The 17,421-nt window shown below is 51.8% G+C and overlaps 6 protein-coding genes across 6 annotated transcripts; 1 reads left to right on the top strand and 5 right to left on the bottom strand.

Moving 5' to 3' along the window:
- Positions 1-2,979: 2,979 nt before the first annotated feature.
- Positions 2,980-3,504, bottom strand: CTRU02_201281 (uncharacterized protein; the record flags this gene model as incomplete). The annotated part of the gene is made up of 1 exon (XM_070203820.1): positions 2,980-3,504. The coding sequence occupies one exon, from the start codon at positions 3,502-3,504 to the stop codon at positions 2,980-2,982; it is 525 nt and encodes a 174-aa protein (XP_070062402.1).
- Positions 3,505-7,836: 4,332 nt separating this feature from the next.
- Positions 7,837-9,036, bottom strand: CTRU02_201280 (uncharacterized protein; the record flags this gene model as incomplete). Its single annotated transcript, XM_036726311.1, has 2 exons — positions 7,837-8,305; positions 8,369-9,036. The coding sequence occupies 2 exons, from the start codon at positions 9,034-9,036 to the stop codon at positions 7,837-7,839; spliced, it is 1,137 nt and encodes a 378-aa protein (XP_036581993.1).
- Positions 9,037-9,539: 503 nt separating this feature from the next.
- Positions 9,540-10,091, bottom strand: CTRU02_201279 (uncharacterized protein; the record flags this gene model as incomplete). Its single annotated transcript, XM_036726310.1, has 2 exons — positions 9,540-9,883; positions 9,977-10,091. 2 exons carry the CDS (start codon positions 10,089-10,091, stop codon positions 9,540-9,542), a joined length of 459 nt encoding a protein of 152 aa, XP_036581992.1.
- A 1,085-nt stretch (positions 10,092-11,176) lies between these two features.
- Positions 11,177-12,657, bottom strand: CTRU02_201278 (uncharacterized protein; the record flags this gene model as incomplete). Its single annotated transcript, XM_036726309.1, has 3 exons — positions 11,177-11,775; positions 11,860-12,379; positions 12,559-12,657. The coding sequence occupies 3 exons, from the start codon at positions 12,655-12,657 to the stop codon at positions 11,177-11,179; spliced, it is 1,218 nt and encodes a 405-aa protein (XP_036581991.1).
- A 668-nt stretch (positions 12,658-13,325) lies between these two features.
- Positions 13,326-14,360, top strand: CTRU02_201277 (uncharacterized protein; the record flags this gene model as incomplete). The annotated part of the gene is made up of 2 exons (XM_036726308.1): positions 13,326-14,104; positions 14,159-14,360. The coding sequence occupies 2 exons, from the start codon at positions 13,326-13,328 to the stop codon at positions 14,358-14,360; spliced, it is 981 nt and encodes a 326-aa protein (XP_036581990.1).
- A 1,502-nt stretch (positions 14,361-15,862) lies between these two features.
- Positions 15,863-17,159, bottom strand: CTRU02_201276 (uncharacterized protein; the record flags this gene model as incomplete). The annotated part of the gene is made up of 2 exons (XM_036726307.1): positions 15,863-16,466; positions 16,549-17,159. The coding sequence occupies 2 exons, from the start codon at positions 17,157-17,159 to the stop codon at positions 15,863-15,865; spliced, it is 1,215 nt and encodes a 404-aa protein (XP_036581989.1).
- Between the last annotated feature and the right edge of the window lie 262 nt (positions 17,160-17,421).

Genomic DNA, 17,421 nt, shown 5'->3' with positions numbered 1-17,421 from the left:
GCCTAACAAAGCCTCAGCCCATATCTAATGCAGCCATCTCGCCTTACGTGCATGCACTCCACAGCCAATACCAACATGTGCCAGGGCCTCAGGGGAAGCAAGGAGGAATATGCGGGCGCGTCAAAAAGGCACAATCATCCCGATTCGAGTCCGCCTCACGCTACTTCTGTACGGATTCTACTTCTTCAGGTCCCCCACAGATTTTCAATGTGGAGAACACCACCCGTGGGTTTTGTTATCCGGTGAGAGTGCACCAAAGGAGGCCAAGGGCCCCAAATATTGCCGTCACCGATATGGAGAACGGGTCCGAAGGAGTCGGGGAGGCGATATCAAAGCCCTGGCAGAAGAGGATTGGAACTAAAGAAAAGTCGCCTCCGAAAGGGGAAAAAAAAAAAGGTGGCCAAACCTGCCAAACCGCCAAGGGACCCACGATCCGGCCGTCCTCCGAGTTATCGACTCTCAAGACTCTTGGCTATCCCGGGTCCCCTTTCGCAATCATGTCCACTTTAATACCCATCCGAACCTTTTGGTGATCAATCTCCGCAACACCTGGTTTGGTTTTTTTTTTTTTTTTTCTTCTTCTTCTCTTGCAAGTTGCCCCTGGGTTTTCCCCTTATGATCTCAGCTCAATGGGCTCTGACGTGTATTGTTGTTGGTTGTATGGAAATTTCCAAGGAATTATGCCAATATCATCCGCTGTTAAGACTCGTCAACCTAGCTTATCCCCCCCATCACACAAAAAAAGACTTCATTCCAAGGTTTTCGTCCCGCTCGGTACCAAGACTCGGTCGCGGCGGGGGGCCGCTCTGGCGTCTGGAGAGGCGAAAGTGACATGTAGACAATGCGCAAAAGGCCCGGTCGGTTCTTTTCGGCCGGGCTTTTCGCTTGCCCCCAAAACCCCCAAAGTGTGTGGCAGACATTGCCTCGCTTTCGGCCGGCAGTCAAAGTCAACCCGAGAGACACATACATAGTACCCGCACGGGCGAACGTAGTTGTGTGTGTGTGACAGTGTGCTCCGCTTTGGCTATGCTTTGCTGTGATGGCATCTCACAGGCCCTGTCCGTTCGTATGAATCCATCAAGACCAACCCAGCATTGAGCGGAACGGCGGAAATGGAATTCGAAACGCCATCTCGTGCGACCTCCCCCAAATGACCCCCCTTCATGCATTACAGAAAAAGAGGTTCATGGTCGTAGTCTTTCCGCCGCCTTGGGAATGGAGAGAGATATGACGCCAAGACAAGGGCAGATGTTCAATCTCTTAGTTCATCCCACGCTCCCTTCACAGTCACCTTGCTTCGTCTATAGTGTGCCTAACCCATGCCCTTTACTCTCGGCGGTTCATCTAAGAGTCGGTGAGATCAGATAAGGCAGCTCGCGTCACATGTAAGACACGGCTACCACGGGGGGCAGCACGTAATACTCCGTACCGGGCTTATATAACGTTCAATCATCGGTTAGCAATATAGGCGTGAGGTTGTTCCGTTGTCAACCCATGTCCCGCCCGAAATCGTACCAAACAGTGCTCCCGTGATCCCCGAACCAGGCGTTTCTCGTGCCCACGTTGCGTTGTCCGTTACTCACATCACCCTCGCATCCCATCACAAGGCTCTGACGGGGTCAGGACCAAACTCGGGCAGGCATCTCCCAAATCCCTCAAAGCCATCTCGCAGTGACATATATTTTGTCAGACGATCAGGCTCCGTCTGTATGTGCGCCACAAAACAGGTTCTCGCTGCATAGTAGTTACACAGAGCAAGACAACCAAAAAACTGCAGAGGTTGGTTTGGTTGGTTTCACAGACACCTAACAGTGCATCATGATCCAGATTTTTGGCTGCTACACAGCGTCTACGGCTGTGACCTGAACAAAAAAAAAAAAAACCTGGCCGCGGGACGTGGGCTCTCCTGCATGAAGTATTCCGAGGAAACCAGCGTGTTCCCCCCGCCGGGAACGGACCCAGGGCGTTGATGCTTGCTGCACGGCACGGCCTGCAAAAGCGAAGCGAATCTGGGGAAACGCGAATGGAAAAAGCGGCGACTCGCCTTTGCGTCGACGATCCATGCGGCCTTGATGGCAGCTCTTAAGCTGCTCAATGTACCTTTCTCCTTCTCCATACACACAGACTATATCGTCCATATTTAGTGCTTCTATCAGGTCGAGGATCTTTATATGGCAAAATCACATTATGCGGTTAAATCGTGAACCAAAGTTCCAAGACATGACTCTCAACCCCCCATACATGAGATATGCGCGCGGAAAAGTGTAAAACAGCACCTCAGATTATGTCAACTCTTTTGGGAATAAGCTACGATGCCCGCCTCACACCCCAGACCCTGGTTGCATTCCATCCCCCTCCCCCCTCCACGGCCACCAGAAATAAAAGGGTACTGATCCCAAGGGTGTAGTGTACATACCTACCCAATCTATCTACCTTAAATGGGTGACAAACACCTCCTACTGGTCCGGGGAGCTCAGAGAATCTCTGCCCGTGCAGATAACATTGGTAGGCAACGCAGGGCGGGCGAGAGATACGATAGGATGTCTGTACCCATCCCACCGCACCCTCCCAGCTTCTATCGGCCCGCGCTAACGAGGTGGCCATTCCTTGAGGTCTCCGGTGAGGGTGTCGTGGGATGTGCTTTTCCAGCTTGGCTGACAAAGTGTCATGACAACAACAGCTCCGACTCAACTCTCCGTTAACCATTGCTAGTAGTAAGATAAACGCCGAATGGGATTAGGCGCCACTTGTAAGAGAATTGACTAGAAGCGCTACTTGTACACCTAGCTCAATTTCAAACTAAAAAAAATTCGTCTTCCATCACTTAGACCTTGGCCAGTCTTGTCGTCATTAATCTCTAAGATTAAAGGCAAATAAGCCTCGTGTCAGGACGGTGAGCAGAGATAAACCACACACCCCCCAAGCTGAGCCATCCCCCTCCGCCGCCGCCACTTCTCTCGCGCAACTCCTCGTTCAAACTCACAACACCGCGCCGTGTAAGCGCGCCGCATTCAATAGATCCGTCGTCGACGTCGCATTTCCCTTTCCCACCCCCACCTTCTCCCTCCTCCGAGATGCTGCCACGAGGCCCGAGGGCTGAAGAGGCTGCCGCATGTCTCGGAGCGGAAGAAACCAAAGGTCCCTCCTGGGTTTGGCTGGTTCTCTCAGAGGCGGTCCAATCGCTCTTCCTCTAACGATGCTGTCATGATCCTCGCCCCCGGGAGCTGACCGAGATATGGCGGTCTGCCACGTACAGCCAGCACTTCCCCAGCACGTCAATGGTTCAAGAGACACGGCCAACCGGAAAGAGTGTACGTGGTAACGCACGGAGACGACCCAGGGCTGAGGGATTGGGGGTATCGAACGGAAAGTATGGAAGAGGACGAGAGTTGTGTCAACGCGATCTACAGAACCTTCGGCGACAAAGTCCTTGAACCTTGAGTTTAAGCCGCCCGATGTTTCTTCTAGCTCCGTCCCTCCCCAAGTGGAGGCCCCTGCCGGCATAGAGGTGCGCAAAAAAGGGGACGAGAATAGCTCGTGGCTACAAGCAAAACCCCAGCCCAGGCTGGTGTGGACTACCATAGTATCGAGTTAGCGACCGCCATCTCCATCTGCCGGGGCAGAGCCAAGCTACGCAGTAGTGTGTAGTATGTGTTTTCCCTTGCTTATCCTACAATGCCCCCATCCTTGAGCCCCAGCCTGCTGGGCACGGCGGCGCCTTACCATATGGAATATATGGAAATCTCCGCCCAAAAAATACCACAAATCAGATCATGTTGGGAAAAGCTCCAACAAACGCACCTCGGCGGGGTGTACCAGGGGGCTGGGGTGTGGTCCAGTTAGTGTGGTCTGTAAACCTACATACAGACAATAGAAATAAGTTGCAAAGTACCGTCCAGGTACCTCTCATCAATGGCACCCCGGTTCATCATCAATTCATCATAAACCTTTGAGGGATCGCCGAATTGGCCGGCAAACTCTTCTTCACCTTCGTGGAGCGTCGCAAGCAACCCCCTCTCGATGCGACTTTACCGTCTCAAAATCACTCACGATGCGGCGTCTGTCACGACAGGCTGATCTCACATGGACGAAAACTCAATGGCACCAAGACGAGAGAAGGGGGGTCGCCCAAGACTGTCCCGCGTAGGCCATCGTAGTAGTAAAGGTGGTAAGCGGGACGTCATGGCAGCGTCAAAAGGTGCTATAATGGCACCTTGCTATCGTCGTCCATTTGCCCTTGTTCCCTGGCACGACAGGCTGTTAACAGAACCTGGGCCTTGATCTTTGTCCACACTTTTTTAGTTAGACGGTGCTTCCTGGTCCTATAATTTTGCGTGATATTGGACAAGGTCTAGTAACCACCAGCGCGCCAAACGCCAAACGAGCTGCCAATTCCGCTCGGCCCCAACCGATTCGACTTGAGCGCACTTCCAAACTCTCTCTCTCTCGTCCGTCTCATATCCGCTTGCGAAAGTCATTAAGGTATCTGTTACCCTTGCAGGGATGCCGTTTTCCCCCGCACTCAGCTTCGCCCATTCGTCGTCGCAGATACATTGGAGCAAATTATCGTGAGATTCAGCGAGCCATGGATCTAGTGGTTTACGGACCTTTAAGCGCCGCATAAGTTTCAGATATTGATGACGTCCGAGTCAAGGTGATCTCGTTCCTCCAAACAGTGCAGTGCTCCAAGAGTAGAGCAAGAAGCAGAGTCCCCCCCCCCCCCCCCCTCAGACCTTGGTTTAGCCCTCCGCACCAGCGCTCCAGATTTGCGACTTTGACAGCACCACCGCCACAACTCTGTTCCTGGCTACTCGCTCGCTCAGACATTGACAGAGAGGTTGGGGGGCAAAGGGGAGAGAGAGAGCCACCGTAAGGCCCATGCCCCCCACAAATCCGGCGCAAAGGTTACGCGTGGCTGGACTCACTTACACGCGCATCTCAGACGTATGCGTCTTTGCGTAAGGTCTTTGCTGGGTTTCCGCGTACCTTGGAGACGACACTTGTGGGTTTCGACCACCGGCCGGAGTGGCGCAAAGCAGTCTCGAGCTGTCAAAAAGGGGGATCCTTTTTGCGCCAACCTCGTCGGTAATAACCAGATAGCACTAATAGAGCTTGATGCAGGGCGCTCGCACGCACATGTTTGACGCATTGCTGACTGGCGCCATTCGGGACCCCTGCGAAACATTGCTGGGCCGTGCGATATCAGCGTGAGAAAGGCAGACTCGGGGGGAATGGGATTTGGTTTTACTGGTGATGCCCGCTTGGTGTTTTCCAATGCTCGGGATTAACCCCTGGCCTAGAGTGTGATATATTTGTCTGGCATGGCAAAAATGAGACCATTAGGCAAGCCGCTTACTCGCACACCATACTCTTTGGACTAAGCTGTCAGTCATTCGCGAGAAGTCACACGGCGCCGATATCCCCTCCTCATCTCCTGTGCCCGGATCCAGCATCGCGGTCCCGGTCCCTCGCTAACACGCCCGCATCCTCGCGTGGGAGACGTGGGCGGTGTGTCCAGATTCGGTAGCTACAAGAGCTTCTAACTCACGTAGCAACAACAAAAGAGCCAACCAGCCAGGCTCCCCCACTACCCTGCCGCGGGAAAAGAAGCTCATGTGAGCTAAAGACCGACAGGGTATTATTGACTTGCAGAAAACAGACCGGGAGCACCAGCCAATGGAGTGGTGCGTGATGGCTTGGGGTGTAGGAGAGCAGCCATTCCATAAGCAGAAAAAAGGCAATTCACAGTAATGGCCTTGCATCGCGGAGCTTGCTTCACTGGATGGCAACGTTCTCGATTCTCGGCCGTCCTATCTGATTCCAGATAGGCCAAAAGCGAGGTGGTATCGGACCCAACTCAAGTTAGGTAGTGGTGGAGATGGGTTCGGTGAGGATCTGACGCCTGTACCAGCGTTACATCTTTCAACAATGCACCATGCATACTCCCCACCGACCCAGAAAAGTGCGAATAGCTTCGCTTTTTTGCCTCAACCCTCAGGAGGGGGGAGGCCTGAGCCGAGATGCCGGGACAACTCAATCACACAAAAAATCTTGGTTTTTTTTTTTTTGCTAAATGTCCCGTTTCGGTCTGACTAGGGCGAAAACCTGCATGTCATGCATCTGGCTTGTCCCAAAACATCACCATCCGCCGAAGAGCTTAGTCCTGTTTTTTTTTTCCTTCTCTTCTGGAACATGGAAAACTTGATTTCCGAGAACCATAGACTAAAAGTCGGCATATGGTAGCACGCTTGGACTTTTCGACCGGTTTCCAAGGCCTAAAGCAAGCTTAAAGTATCGTTCTAACCTAACCCTGGGAAACACACATATGCACGCTAGGGAGAGGGGGGAATGACTATCTCCCGGGTCCCCCAGCAGAGCCTCCTGGCGGGTTTGGAATTCTCGCGCGCGAGAGATATGAACAGACCGCCGATGGCCCATTTAGAACCCGATCTCTTCAACCACATCATGCCCACTCCGGCGCTGTTTGGAGAAAAAAGAGCCCCCCCGGGTATCCGCTTATGCAAAAAGCATGGTGCCCCGGTAACATCTTTTCGGTCCTGAGCCGAAAAGGCACCCCCTGGCTGGCATATTGGGCCTTTTTTTTTTTTCTTCTCTCCCCCCTTCTTCTTCGTTCTGTTCCTAGCGGCAACTCTATCTCGAAATGAAATGGAACTTCTTGGAATGGGACAAGAAGCAAAATGGCACGATACTTGCAGCAATGAGGTGGCAGCGGGATTATTCACCCCCTCCCCCAAAAGGTGGTACCATGCCGTCCTCTTTCGGCCGGCCCTCGAGCTCCGGCGGGCGTTTGTGGGTTCAAATGTAGCTCCGTGATGCCCCCTTACTAAACAACCCTGTGTCGCTCCGGTCTGGGAATGACCCCCTTCCTTCGGTGGATTTCTGGTTATCAATCAATTTTCATCACTTACCGATCGGATTCTCCTTACGATGCTTCAACTTCCAGATCCATCCACCTCCGGAGGAAATCCTCCTAAAGCACCCATGCTCATAAGCTACTCGCAGGACATTGATGTCTCAACTATCGTCCGTTGTATCCGGCAGACCACACGATACAATCTTTCCGTCTGGTTCCGTTGTCGCAACACTATTGAGTAAGAATACCGACGACTTGACAAACACAAGGGCCGAGTCGGTGGAGTGCTTCTGTCAGCGGTCGAAAATGTACCGTATCGTTGTAGCTGTCATCGTCAAAGCTTCACCCACCGCACGCAGGGCGTGGTCGTAAGCTCCGAAGGCTGACAATGACCAATAAGCGAGAGGGGCCCTTCGAAGACACGCCGTACCCTTACGCGACATCCGAATGGCTCATTGTACGCGGCGTCTAGCTTACATGCAGGTCGGCGACTTGAAGTCGGGCATGTAGAGAAAAATGTCGTCTTGTACTTTCGCCTCCCGAGTCACCATTTGAGTCACCTTGTATCTCAAGTATCGTAGTAATCGCGCCATGGGGGAAATAACCAAAGTTCGCCGAAGGTGGTGTACAGCCCTCCCAACCGGACTCAATCCCATTGTCTATTCGAGTTCTTAGCAGATGTGCAGCCATCACAGTGAGGCAGATATTAGAGACCCATGACAGGATCGTCGCAGTCAGCCCGTTGGCGAGAGTGCGCGATTCATTGGCTCACGGAGTCTACTTCACCCAACAAAGTTCTAGACCATTCTTGCCCTGCGGCCCAACATCTCAGGTCCCCCCGCCGTCCAATCCATGACAAGCTCACAAGTCTCCAGTCCATTGGATCCAGCGTCCATCACATGCTTCCCACACCTCTAAGGTCTGTCAGGTTCCAGACTCATCCACTCCGCAAGCTCAAGTTTTCAGCCGTCGCATGTCCGAAACACCTTGCCTTCCTCCGCCTCGTTCCGTGAGGTAGCCAACGGCCCCTTCTCCAGACTCTTCAGCCACATGGTCCCCACAATCCGGTCCCGGTGTCCGTTCGGCGGGAGGCTGACGGCGACTTTGTGGGCCAGTGCCTCCGGAACCTGGCGGAAGACGTTGGTTACAACTGATAACCAAAAGCGCTCGTAGAAAACGTCGCTATCTAGCCAAAGGTTCACAGATTCCAGCGCTGGCGTGTCAATCAGACGGAGGATCGTGGTCCAGGACTCAACCCATCGTTCGAAGCTGCTGCCCTCATCAACACGTCGTCTGAAAGAAAGGTTCACGCGCCGAAAGGGGTGAGAGGCCGGAGCCATGTACCGAAGTGAGAAGAGGCTCCGGGCTGTAGGTATGTCGGTAATCGTAAAGGTGACGGATTTATAAATTGAAGCCGTGCACTCAAAGTACCTATTAATGGTGTTACGACCAGTTCGTGTTTGACTGAGCATACTTCGCTTCGAAACAACTCACATTCGCTTGCAGGTTAACATGGATGGCAGAAACGCCGTCCAAGTATTGAGGTAACCGACACGGCCCGTCCTCCCTCTCGAAACATCTCTCCATATCTCTTTCTCCTCTCGCGCCTCCTCGCATTTCCAGTGATCACACCAGGTTGACATCTCCCGCCTGTACCACAAGGGGACTGTCCCGCGGACGTCTGGGACCATCCACATGGACTCCCAAGGATCTTCGTCATCAATATGCTCACCGGGAATACCTAGCTGATGAAGTAAACAACGGGAGTGGGCATAACCGGCCTCTGTTCGGATGATATGCTGGCTCAGTCCGGCATCGCGCCAAAGCTCCTGATAGATCATCTCCCGTATCTCTTCGGGAAGCTTGCCGAAGAGGTTCGTTTGGAGCTGACAATTCGTCGCACATTCTGGCTGTTTAACACTGCGATGCAGTTCGATACCGCTCCACAGCTCTTCAAAAGACGCGCTATAGGCATTGGGCGAGGGAAGTTTGTCGGAGGAATCGCTTTTACAGACCAGTTTGGGTGAGGTTCCGCTACCCCAGGCTTCGGAATCAGTTTGAGAATGGTTCGTTTGTCCTGTGAATTTCCGGGTAAGGTTGGCCGTTTTCTTGGCTAGAGACCACACGCCGAGACGGCCGGCACCACGTCCGTCCTCCTTCATCTCGGTAAGGAATTGGCGACGTAACGCAAAGAGGGTTAAAAGTCAAGTTTCTAGCCTTGGAGACGGGAGGTCAAACAGCTTTTAAGAGGGGATGGGAACTTTTGTCAAGCCAGCGCAGCAAACGGGCGCGGCAATCAGCAAGGCATAGCATCCGCCAACCAGGGCTACATAGAGCAAACGGCGTCGATCAAGGCTCGTCGACATGGCCATGGTAGCTTAATCAGCGCAGGGCCATGTCCAAGCATTGGGTCAGTGTTTACCTTCAGACATTGTTTGAGCGGGACACGATGAGATGGTGAACGGGATTCCAAAATGTCAAATTCAGCGACCATTTGTGGGTATTATAGACAATGCTAATCAACGGTCCTAAAAAAACCAACGCCTGCCTTAACCAAAGAAATAGACATGTAAGATGTGCATAACCCTCATCCTGCATGTATAATGTGACGTGAAGGCTTAAGGAGCCACTACACAAGCGGCATCACGACGATGCTGCAATACGCTCACTTCTGCTCCTCCTTCTTACCACCACCAAAGAGACCACCAACATAGTTGCCGGCACCCTTGACGCCCTCGGTGGTCTTGCCGGCAACGGCCTTGCCGCCATCAGCAACGCCACCGACGGTGGTGTTGACGGCACCAGAGCCAGGAACAGCGGTAGGGACGTAACCGCCCTCGTCGTCCTTGCCCTGGCGCTCGGCACGGTTGATGCCCTCCTTCGACGCGAGGTCTCCAACAGGTTGCAGAAGACCGCCCTGGCCGACCTGGCTGGCGGCGAGGTTGTGAACGCCGTCTTGGAGGGTATCGACCTGTTCGATGCCGGTCACCTTGCTCTTGTCCAAGGTGTCTAGAGATGATGGATTAGCGGGATTGTTCAAATGCGACACAGTGATGACGTATTTGAACGCGATGGAAGATTTAGAAATCCGATACTACTTACCCTTGGTGGTATAGCTAGCCTTGTTGTCCTTGGTGAACCATCGCAGGTAGACGTCCTCGAGCCAGGGGACCCATTTCTCGTACTGCTGGTTGTATGTCTGCTTTGTCCACTCCATTTTGATATGTTTTAGACTCTTGAAAGAGGATTTGAAGGTATATTTGCTTTTGGGGTATGATAAATCGATGAAAGTCTAGAATAGATCAACGAGATGAACGCCTCAAACGGACGACGAATGTGACGAGCACCCTACGGCCTAATATAACAACCTCCAGGACCCAGCTCGGCCCAGACACATACGCAAATACACTTCGTCAGAGTCGTCACTTAACCCATCCATCTCGTCAGCCCGTGTGTGCGCATGTGGCTGATGATACTCAGAAATACGTCATATGGGTCTGTGATGGAGGCTTCGATATGGGATGTTATAGGCTGCTGTGCCGTCAGGCAACCGGGGAGGACCCCCGTCGGGACTCAGAGCTGACCCCTGCGCGAGCATCATCGGCGCAGTGACATAAATCCTGAAAGTTGGCAGCCACACATCAAAATTGTTTGCACGCCACAAGCAGAAGAACCCAGTTAGTTACCCTGAATAACCCCCTGAACCTCGGCGATGTTTGATCCAACCTTGCAAGCCTTGGTAATCGAGTGGTGGAAAAATTACAAATGTGAAAGAGCTAATCGTTGGATTTAAGTTAATGCCACCGAGAGTGCAATTTTCGTGCTCACATACAGGGACTCGAGTGTGAGACGGGGGTGACGAGACCCCCAAAAAGTTGGTAGCATCTCGATTTCGGGTTGCGACGTCATCCCGCTGCCATGTGGGGCCCGTGCGTGACGGCAAGTGGAGACTGGCGGGCGGCCTGCAACGGGCCGGTGGGGCCCGGCGCTGAGCCGTTTGACCGGCGAAGGAGTCCAGGCGGCCAGAAATGCGGCTTCGTATGAGACGGATAGTCTAGAAGAGACATGGCTGACCACATGGACCTGTTGTTTAGTGTAGACAGTATCGATCAGTCTCTTATACTCAACGACTGGATGTGATCCTATCTTTCTACTCACCTTAACTAAGTTGTTGGCATTGAAACATCATCGGAGGCAGACGTGTTTCTTAAAGGCATCCGTAACAGATAAATTAGTCTGTACTGGAATCAATTGAAAACTTTTCATTTCTAAATGAGTATTTACCGCTGAGCATCATAAATGTCAAGTCGTTATCGGTGGCACCCATCCCAGCTCCTCCATCGGCCACTGTATCCACAGCTTGTGATCCTGGTCAAGCAACGCCCATGCCTGCGAAATCAAATGCATCGCCCAGCCCTGCAGCCACCACTGGCTCTCTAGTCTCTTCAAAACGATGCAGAAATGCGCATATATAACCACCGCCTCCTGGTTCACCTCCGGCATCTTGAGTAACGGCAGGAACTTGTCCGAAACGAAATACTTCCAGATGAACATGTCCAAAATGTCCATGCCATGCCCGTCGCTGCGCAAAGCAAGTGATAAGGGATGCCGCAGTTCATCTATAGCATAATTGTAAATGCGTAACAGATTCTGGTCTTTGCAATTGGCGTTGATTAGCTTTCTGAGACTATCGAGGGCCTCTGGGTGCGTTGATGAGTCGTCTCGGGCGGTGAAGAACCGTTCTGTCGCGTAGGTGATGATGGGCTTCAGGGGCCCGTTGTACTTCCTCTCGTTGAGGAGTTTGATGAGCGAACACGCGCCGGAAAGTAGAAAGGTCCAATCTGGAAATGCGGATTCCCAGACAACCACAGACTCTTTGAGGTACCGACCAGACGCAAGAGCTATGCAGCTGTTAGTTACTATCCTCCTTGACCACAAAATAGTATGTTGAAGTATGAGAACGGAAGGGAAACGCGATCACTGACCGAAAAATATTGTTAACAGAGAGAACAAGAATAGATTCTCGGCATTACGCTCATCCAAGTTGCTCATCAGCTTCATTGCCTCACGGCTTGCGGTCCGATGGTACAACAAGGCCTTGGAAACCAATGCCTCCTTCCGCTCAGGCCGCTGATGGGCAAGATGCAGTGCCGAGATGGAGAGTAACGTGCGCATAACGTACTCGCATTTCAGAGCGAGGCCCACGACGGACACCTTCCACATCTGACGGACGAGCGGGTCCGTCGAAAGCGTCATGTAAACCGAGTTAGTGAAGTTGTGAATCAGCTCCAGGTCGACAAAGTTGAGCTCCTGGTCCGCTGGCGGCACCGGTACTTGTGACGGTAAATGAGACGGCGACGATGCTGTACTGTCCCCTGCGGTTGGCTGAAGTGAGATGTGCAAGCCAATTGTCCGAAGCGGCGGCGAAGGGGGATGGCTTTTCATAAAGTCGCAAGCGACGAGGTGCCTGACGCAGTTTTGACACGCCGGCTTTCGTTCATCGCACTTGGCAGCACATATATGTTAGTATCTGAACATTGATGTGTGTTGTATGAGATCTAATCATCGGGTGTCCTCGAAATTCGGATGAGTGATTGGAGGGAAAGTAGACACAGGGGGTACCAGCGACCCTTAACAATAGACGAAATCATAAATAACAGACTTAAGTCAGGTTAAGGACGAACCTTTATCTTTCGTTTCTTGCATGTCTGGCAACCTAGTTTAGACTTTCGATGCGGCCGCTTCTTGACTTTCAAAGGGCTGCTCTCTGCGATGACCTCCATCGCGTCGGCAGCAGTGATTTTCCATTCATCAGAACCCCGTAAACTGGCGAGGGTCCAAATTGCGGATTGGCCGGGAAAAGATCTGAGCAACCGCAGCAGGGACTAGATCGGAGCTGCGGGAAGATCTAAGATTCCGAATATCCTCGGGTGCCGTCCCGCGTCGAACGCAACGTCAATGCTGATGTTGGCGTTTGAATGAGCAATAATGATTCGTACGCTCACATTGGCGCGGCGTTTAGCTACGGTGCTGCGGAGCACCCCCTAGGCATAAACTCCGCCGTGTTGGCAGTGCTCGTATCGCTCGGTTAGCAAATGAGATCTCGGGAACCAGGCCGAATGCGGAGTTGACGCAGGCCAACCTCACTAACATCTTGGCTTGGAGAGAGAATGCGAGATATCTCGGTTTGCTAAGGCTGATTTCTCGGGTTTTTGAATTATTAATGATGACTGCATTTCATGTCTTGGAGTTGACGTGTATACATAAGCTTAGGGCATTTGTGCGTGGCTGATTGATCATTTCATCGCTGTTGGTCCGCTCTACTAACACTATCATTCATTTATTACGACATTCTGATTTCAACACTTTCTTTCAGAGGGTCTTGGTTCTTCTCATTTATTATCTTAAGTTTTCAAATACTAAAAGATCAAGGCTATTTTTTCATTTCGCAATGAGTGCCAACATTACCGAACGACCCTCTTACAGCAATTGTAACGAAATATCTCCCCAGTGTCCAGTCGAAGCAACCTTATACGGCGACTATTTCAACCTTGGCGCCTGCGTGTTCTTCACAGTAGCCTATTCGATAGCATTCATCGCACAAGTTTATCTGGGATGGCGCTCGAAAGCGTGGTCGTTCGTGAGCTACCTCGCCGTCGGGACGATCTTTGAACTCTCAGGTTACGCCGCTAGGATAGCTCTCTCCTCTAACCCCTGGATTTACGGTGCCTTTGTGATCCAGCTTCTGTTCCTCATCTTGGCGCCAACTCTCGTCGCTGCCGCGATATCCGTCACCTTCAAGCACCTCGTCCTCCACTACGGCCCTGAATGGTCCGTGTTGCGCCCGAGGTTGTACCCTTGGGTCTTTGTCGGCACGGACTTCATCTCGATTGTTATACAGGCGGTAGGAGCTGCGGTGGCTGCGTTCGCGACTTCGGGTGCGGAAGAGAACCAGTCTCTGAGCGATGTCAGCTCGGCCCTTCTGGTTACGGGTGTCGTCTTCCAGGTTGCGAATATGGTCATTTGCGGTGGCCTGATGTTGATCTATGTTTGGCGTTACCGCAAAGGGCATTCAAGACGCACCGGGCCTGGAAACGAGGGAAACTCTGGCTTTAGGGTTATTCCTCCGGGGACTAAGTCTGACCGCCCAGATGAGGAAAAAAAGTTGAAGATCTTCATCATCTCGATTACCATTGCGTATATTGCCATTGTGATACGCTGTATCTACCGGTGAGGACTTGAACTTAGCACAGTTAGATGAATGTGTACTGACTGCGTGTTTAGTGTCCCTGAAATGGCAGAGGGCTGGGGGAGTGATTTGATGCAAGACGAGATCACGTTTCTTGTCCTAGATGGCGCCATGATACTAGTGGCCGTCTTGCTGTTGACGATTTTCCATCCTGCGGTATACTTTCCCTCACTGGGGAAGAAGAACGATAAGGTACTAGAACGGAGGACTGGGTCAAATGATTATGAGATGCAGTGAACCTGGTAACACTGGGAGCTTGTTCACTATGCGTTTGTGAAAGTAGGATAGATGCAGTTTAGATGTTGACGGTACTAGACGGACTTATATGTTCTGGCTTGGTGGCGACGGATTAAGTCTTATTTTTCTAGCGTGTTGGTGATTGCAAATGTGAGAATTGAAGATATACTTGAAGCAAACTTGAAATACGCGATATGGCTCATTCAAAAGCTTAAGGACTGATTTAGAAATTTCAAGGAAGGTATCTTGTTTACTTAACACCAGACAGTTATCCTGACGGCATTCCACAATATCCTTCAAATCAACCGAAAATTATTGCTATTTCAACTTATTTCGACGTGATTTGTTCCAATGGCGAAAACTGACTGACTCAAAGAAGAAATAGCTCACACTAATTCGATATTTGTGAAGGTTTGAGGAAATAGATACAAACCCATTGATATTCAGAAGAGATGAACAGCAAAGCAAACTTTTCATCGAAGCTAAGACTTCACCCACATAAGTAAACGCAACAATACAAAGCAAATAGGCGAGGGAACAGTGGTCTAGACATTCTTCGCTTTTCCTCCTCCCGATAGAACAGAAAAAACCAAAAGACACCGTCTTGAGACGACTAGCAATTTCCCAGTCCCATCCCAATCCCACATGTTAGAATGCCCCCATTCAGTTATCATTACGGCGACAAAGAACAGACCCTAGTGGAACCGCCCGCTTGGTTCCGTTCCTGCGGAGCCAGGGCAAGTCTTAGATGCGCAGTGGAGAAAGCAGCGCGGAGGAGCACATTGAAACCCCCACCAATTCCGAGGCTAACTAACGTGCGTGCAAAATTTTTGACAAAATTTTAACCAACTCATTGACCAGCCTGGGGGTCGAACCCAGAATCTCCTGATTGCACGATGGAATCGTAGTCAGACGCCTTGCCATTGGGCCAACCGGCCATTGTCCTGAAGACTCGAGCTTGTTGCTTGGCGACGAAGGGCTGGGGGGTGGATATGAAGCTGGGCTGGATTGCCCTAGGCCACTCCCAGAGCAATTCAAAACTGGAGACTTCTCACGGGGTGCCTGGAAGGTGGCTTGTAAATGACTGATGAGTGAGACATCACTGGACGTTCGTCTGGATGGGTTCGTTGTCAGGTTAATCTTAAGACTATCCGATGTGCTGTGGTGCATGCATGCTCCAGGGTGTAAGTGTTGCTGATGCAGGGTCGTCTAGAGTACTGCCGGACATATGATACCTTTAGTAGTTCATTATGCGGTATCAGAACCATCCCAAGCACTTGCCATAGCGTGAAATTTCGTACCTGAACAATGGCCCCATCTTGTTTATGAGACACTTTTGAAGGGGCTCATGATAGACCACAGCTTCCAAAGGACGTTCCTATAACGAGGAAATTTGTGACTGATTCAAAAAGTGTTGAATTGCTTCTCGATTCTCAGACACCAAACGCTACAAATCATCGCCTCAAAAAAACTCCAAAATCACCGGGTTAATCAGAGAACCCTCAATAATACAACCCGTCATGGATCCCCCTCCCGTACAACATGATATCCTCAAAGGGATTGCTCATCTCCAACACCCTGGGCCTCGGCCTCCCCTGGTCGATACTGCTGACCCAACCGCACGAGGTCTCGTTGAACCGCTGCCGGCCCCTCGCGACAACCTTGAACCGCGGCTCAAACGCCTCGACCGTCTTGGCCTCGCTCGCGGGGCTGCCGCACTGCGGCTTCATCTTCACCTGCCCCCACGCCCAGAAGCCGTCGTGCGCGTCGCAGGGGAAGTCGATGGTCAGCTTCGGCGTGATGGACGCCGGGATGGTCGTGTACAGCTCGCGGAACTCGGGCAGCAGGCGGCGGGTGAGGGGACACTCGGCGTCGAGCCACAGGTACACGTTGCTCGCCTTGATCTCGGGCTCGGAGAAGATGTGCCAGATGGAGACGCCGTTGAGGTACAGCCAATTGCCGCTGTCCTCGCGGAGGGAGATGTTGATGGTGCGAGCTTCGGTGAGGTACTTTGGGCGGGGGTATTTGATGATTCGCTGTAGCGTGCGGCCGCTTGTGATGTTGAGGACCTTGGAGTCTTGAAAGGAATCTATGCTCTCTTCGTATCTGGGGTGGGGGAGTTAGGACTTGTTGGTGGCTTGAGGAGGCGGAAGAGCGGAGGGGGGGAATAGGAAGACGGTCGACTTACATTCGTTTACAGGATAGTAACAAAGCCATGAAAGCTTGGGTCCTGCCCACGTTCAAATCTACCGTGCGGCCGTCTTGTACATCTTTCCACAGGTTTTCGCATCTCCAATGGTTACACCATGTCGATGTCATCCTGTTAAACCACTGAGGATGGTGCTGTAACGCGGGCGACGGGTCCCATTCTCTCGCGAGACCAAGTTGTCTCTCATCTGGCGCGCGGTGGTTCGTGACACATGCAGAATATTGAAGCTTTCTAGACATCAAAAAAGCGTGGCGTTCAACCCCACAAGCAACCCAATACTCTCTGTATATTTGCTGACGAATCTCAGGCGGCAGTCTTGCGAAAAAGTGCGACCGGTGTTGCGAATGCGGCGAGTCTTCTTTCTCAGGGTCTTCGGGTATGGGTTCATCCAGGGGCATGTACTCATCCTCTTCTACTGTTGTCGTTGTGAACAGCGATGAGCTTGAAAACGACGACCGCTGTGATCTCTGGCTGATGCTTGAGCGGTCGTCTTTGGATGCACTTTCTCTTGAGAGCTTTCTCTTCAGCCCGTTCAAACATCTACGAGATGCCCGGCGTATGAGGCTAGGCTCAGTCATGATCAAACTCATCTTGGACACAGTCAATTTGGAGATGTGTGCCGTTCGAGGGTAACCGAGTTCACTGTAGCAAAGAGGCAACGCGTTGATCTTGGGATGGGAGCAAAGAGGCAGATATCTATGTAAAAGCAGGGTCTAGCAAGGGAACCAAGGCATAGAAAAGAGAGAAAACCAACAAGAACCGAAGGACGGGACAAGCAAGGGTGTCTCACAGGAAGAGGGGAACAAGAAGCTGCTGGACCTGATATAAACGGATGTTTGCTCCTGTGTCTCG

Source organism: Colletotrichum truncatum, assembly GCF_014235925.2.
Source record: "Colletotrichum truncatum strain CMES1059 chromosome Unknown Contig_0001, whole genome shotgun sequence".
NCBI classification, from domain to species: domain Eukaryota; kingdom Fungi; phylum Ascomycota; class Sordariomycetes; order Glomerellales; family Glomerellaceae; genus Colletotrichum; species Colletotrichum truncatum.
Note: the sequence above shows the minus strand (reverse complement) of the source record. Positions and strands in the feature narration are given on the sequence as shown.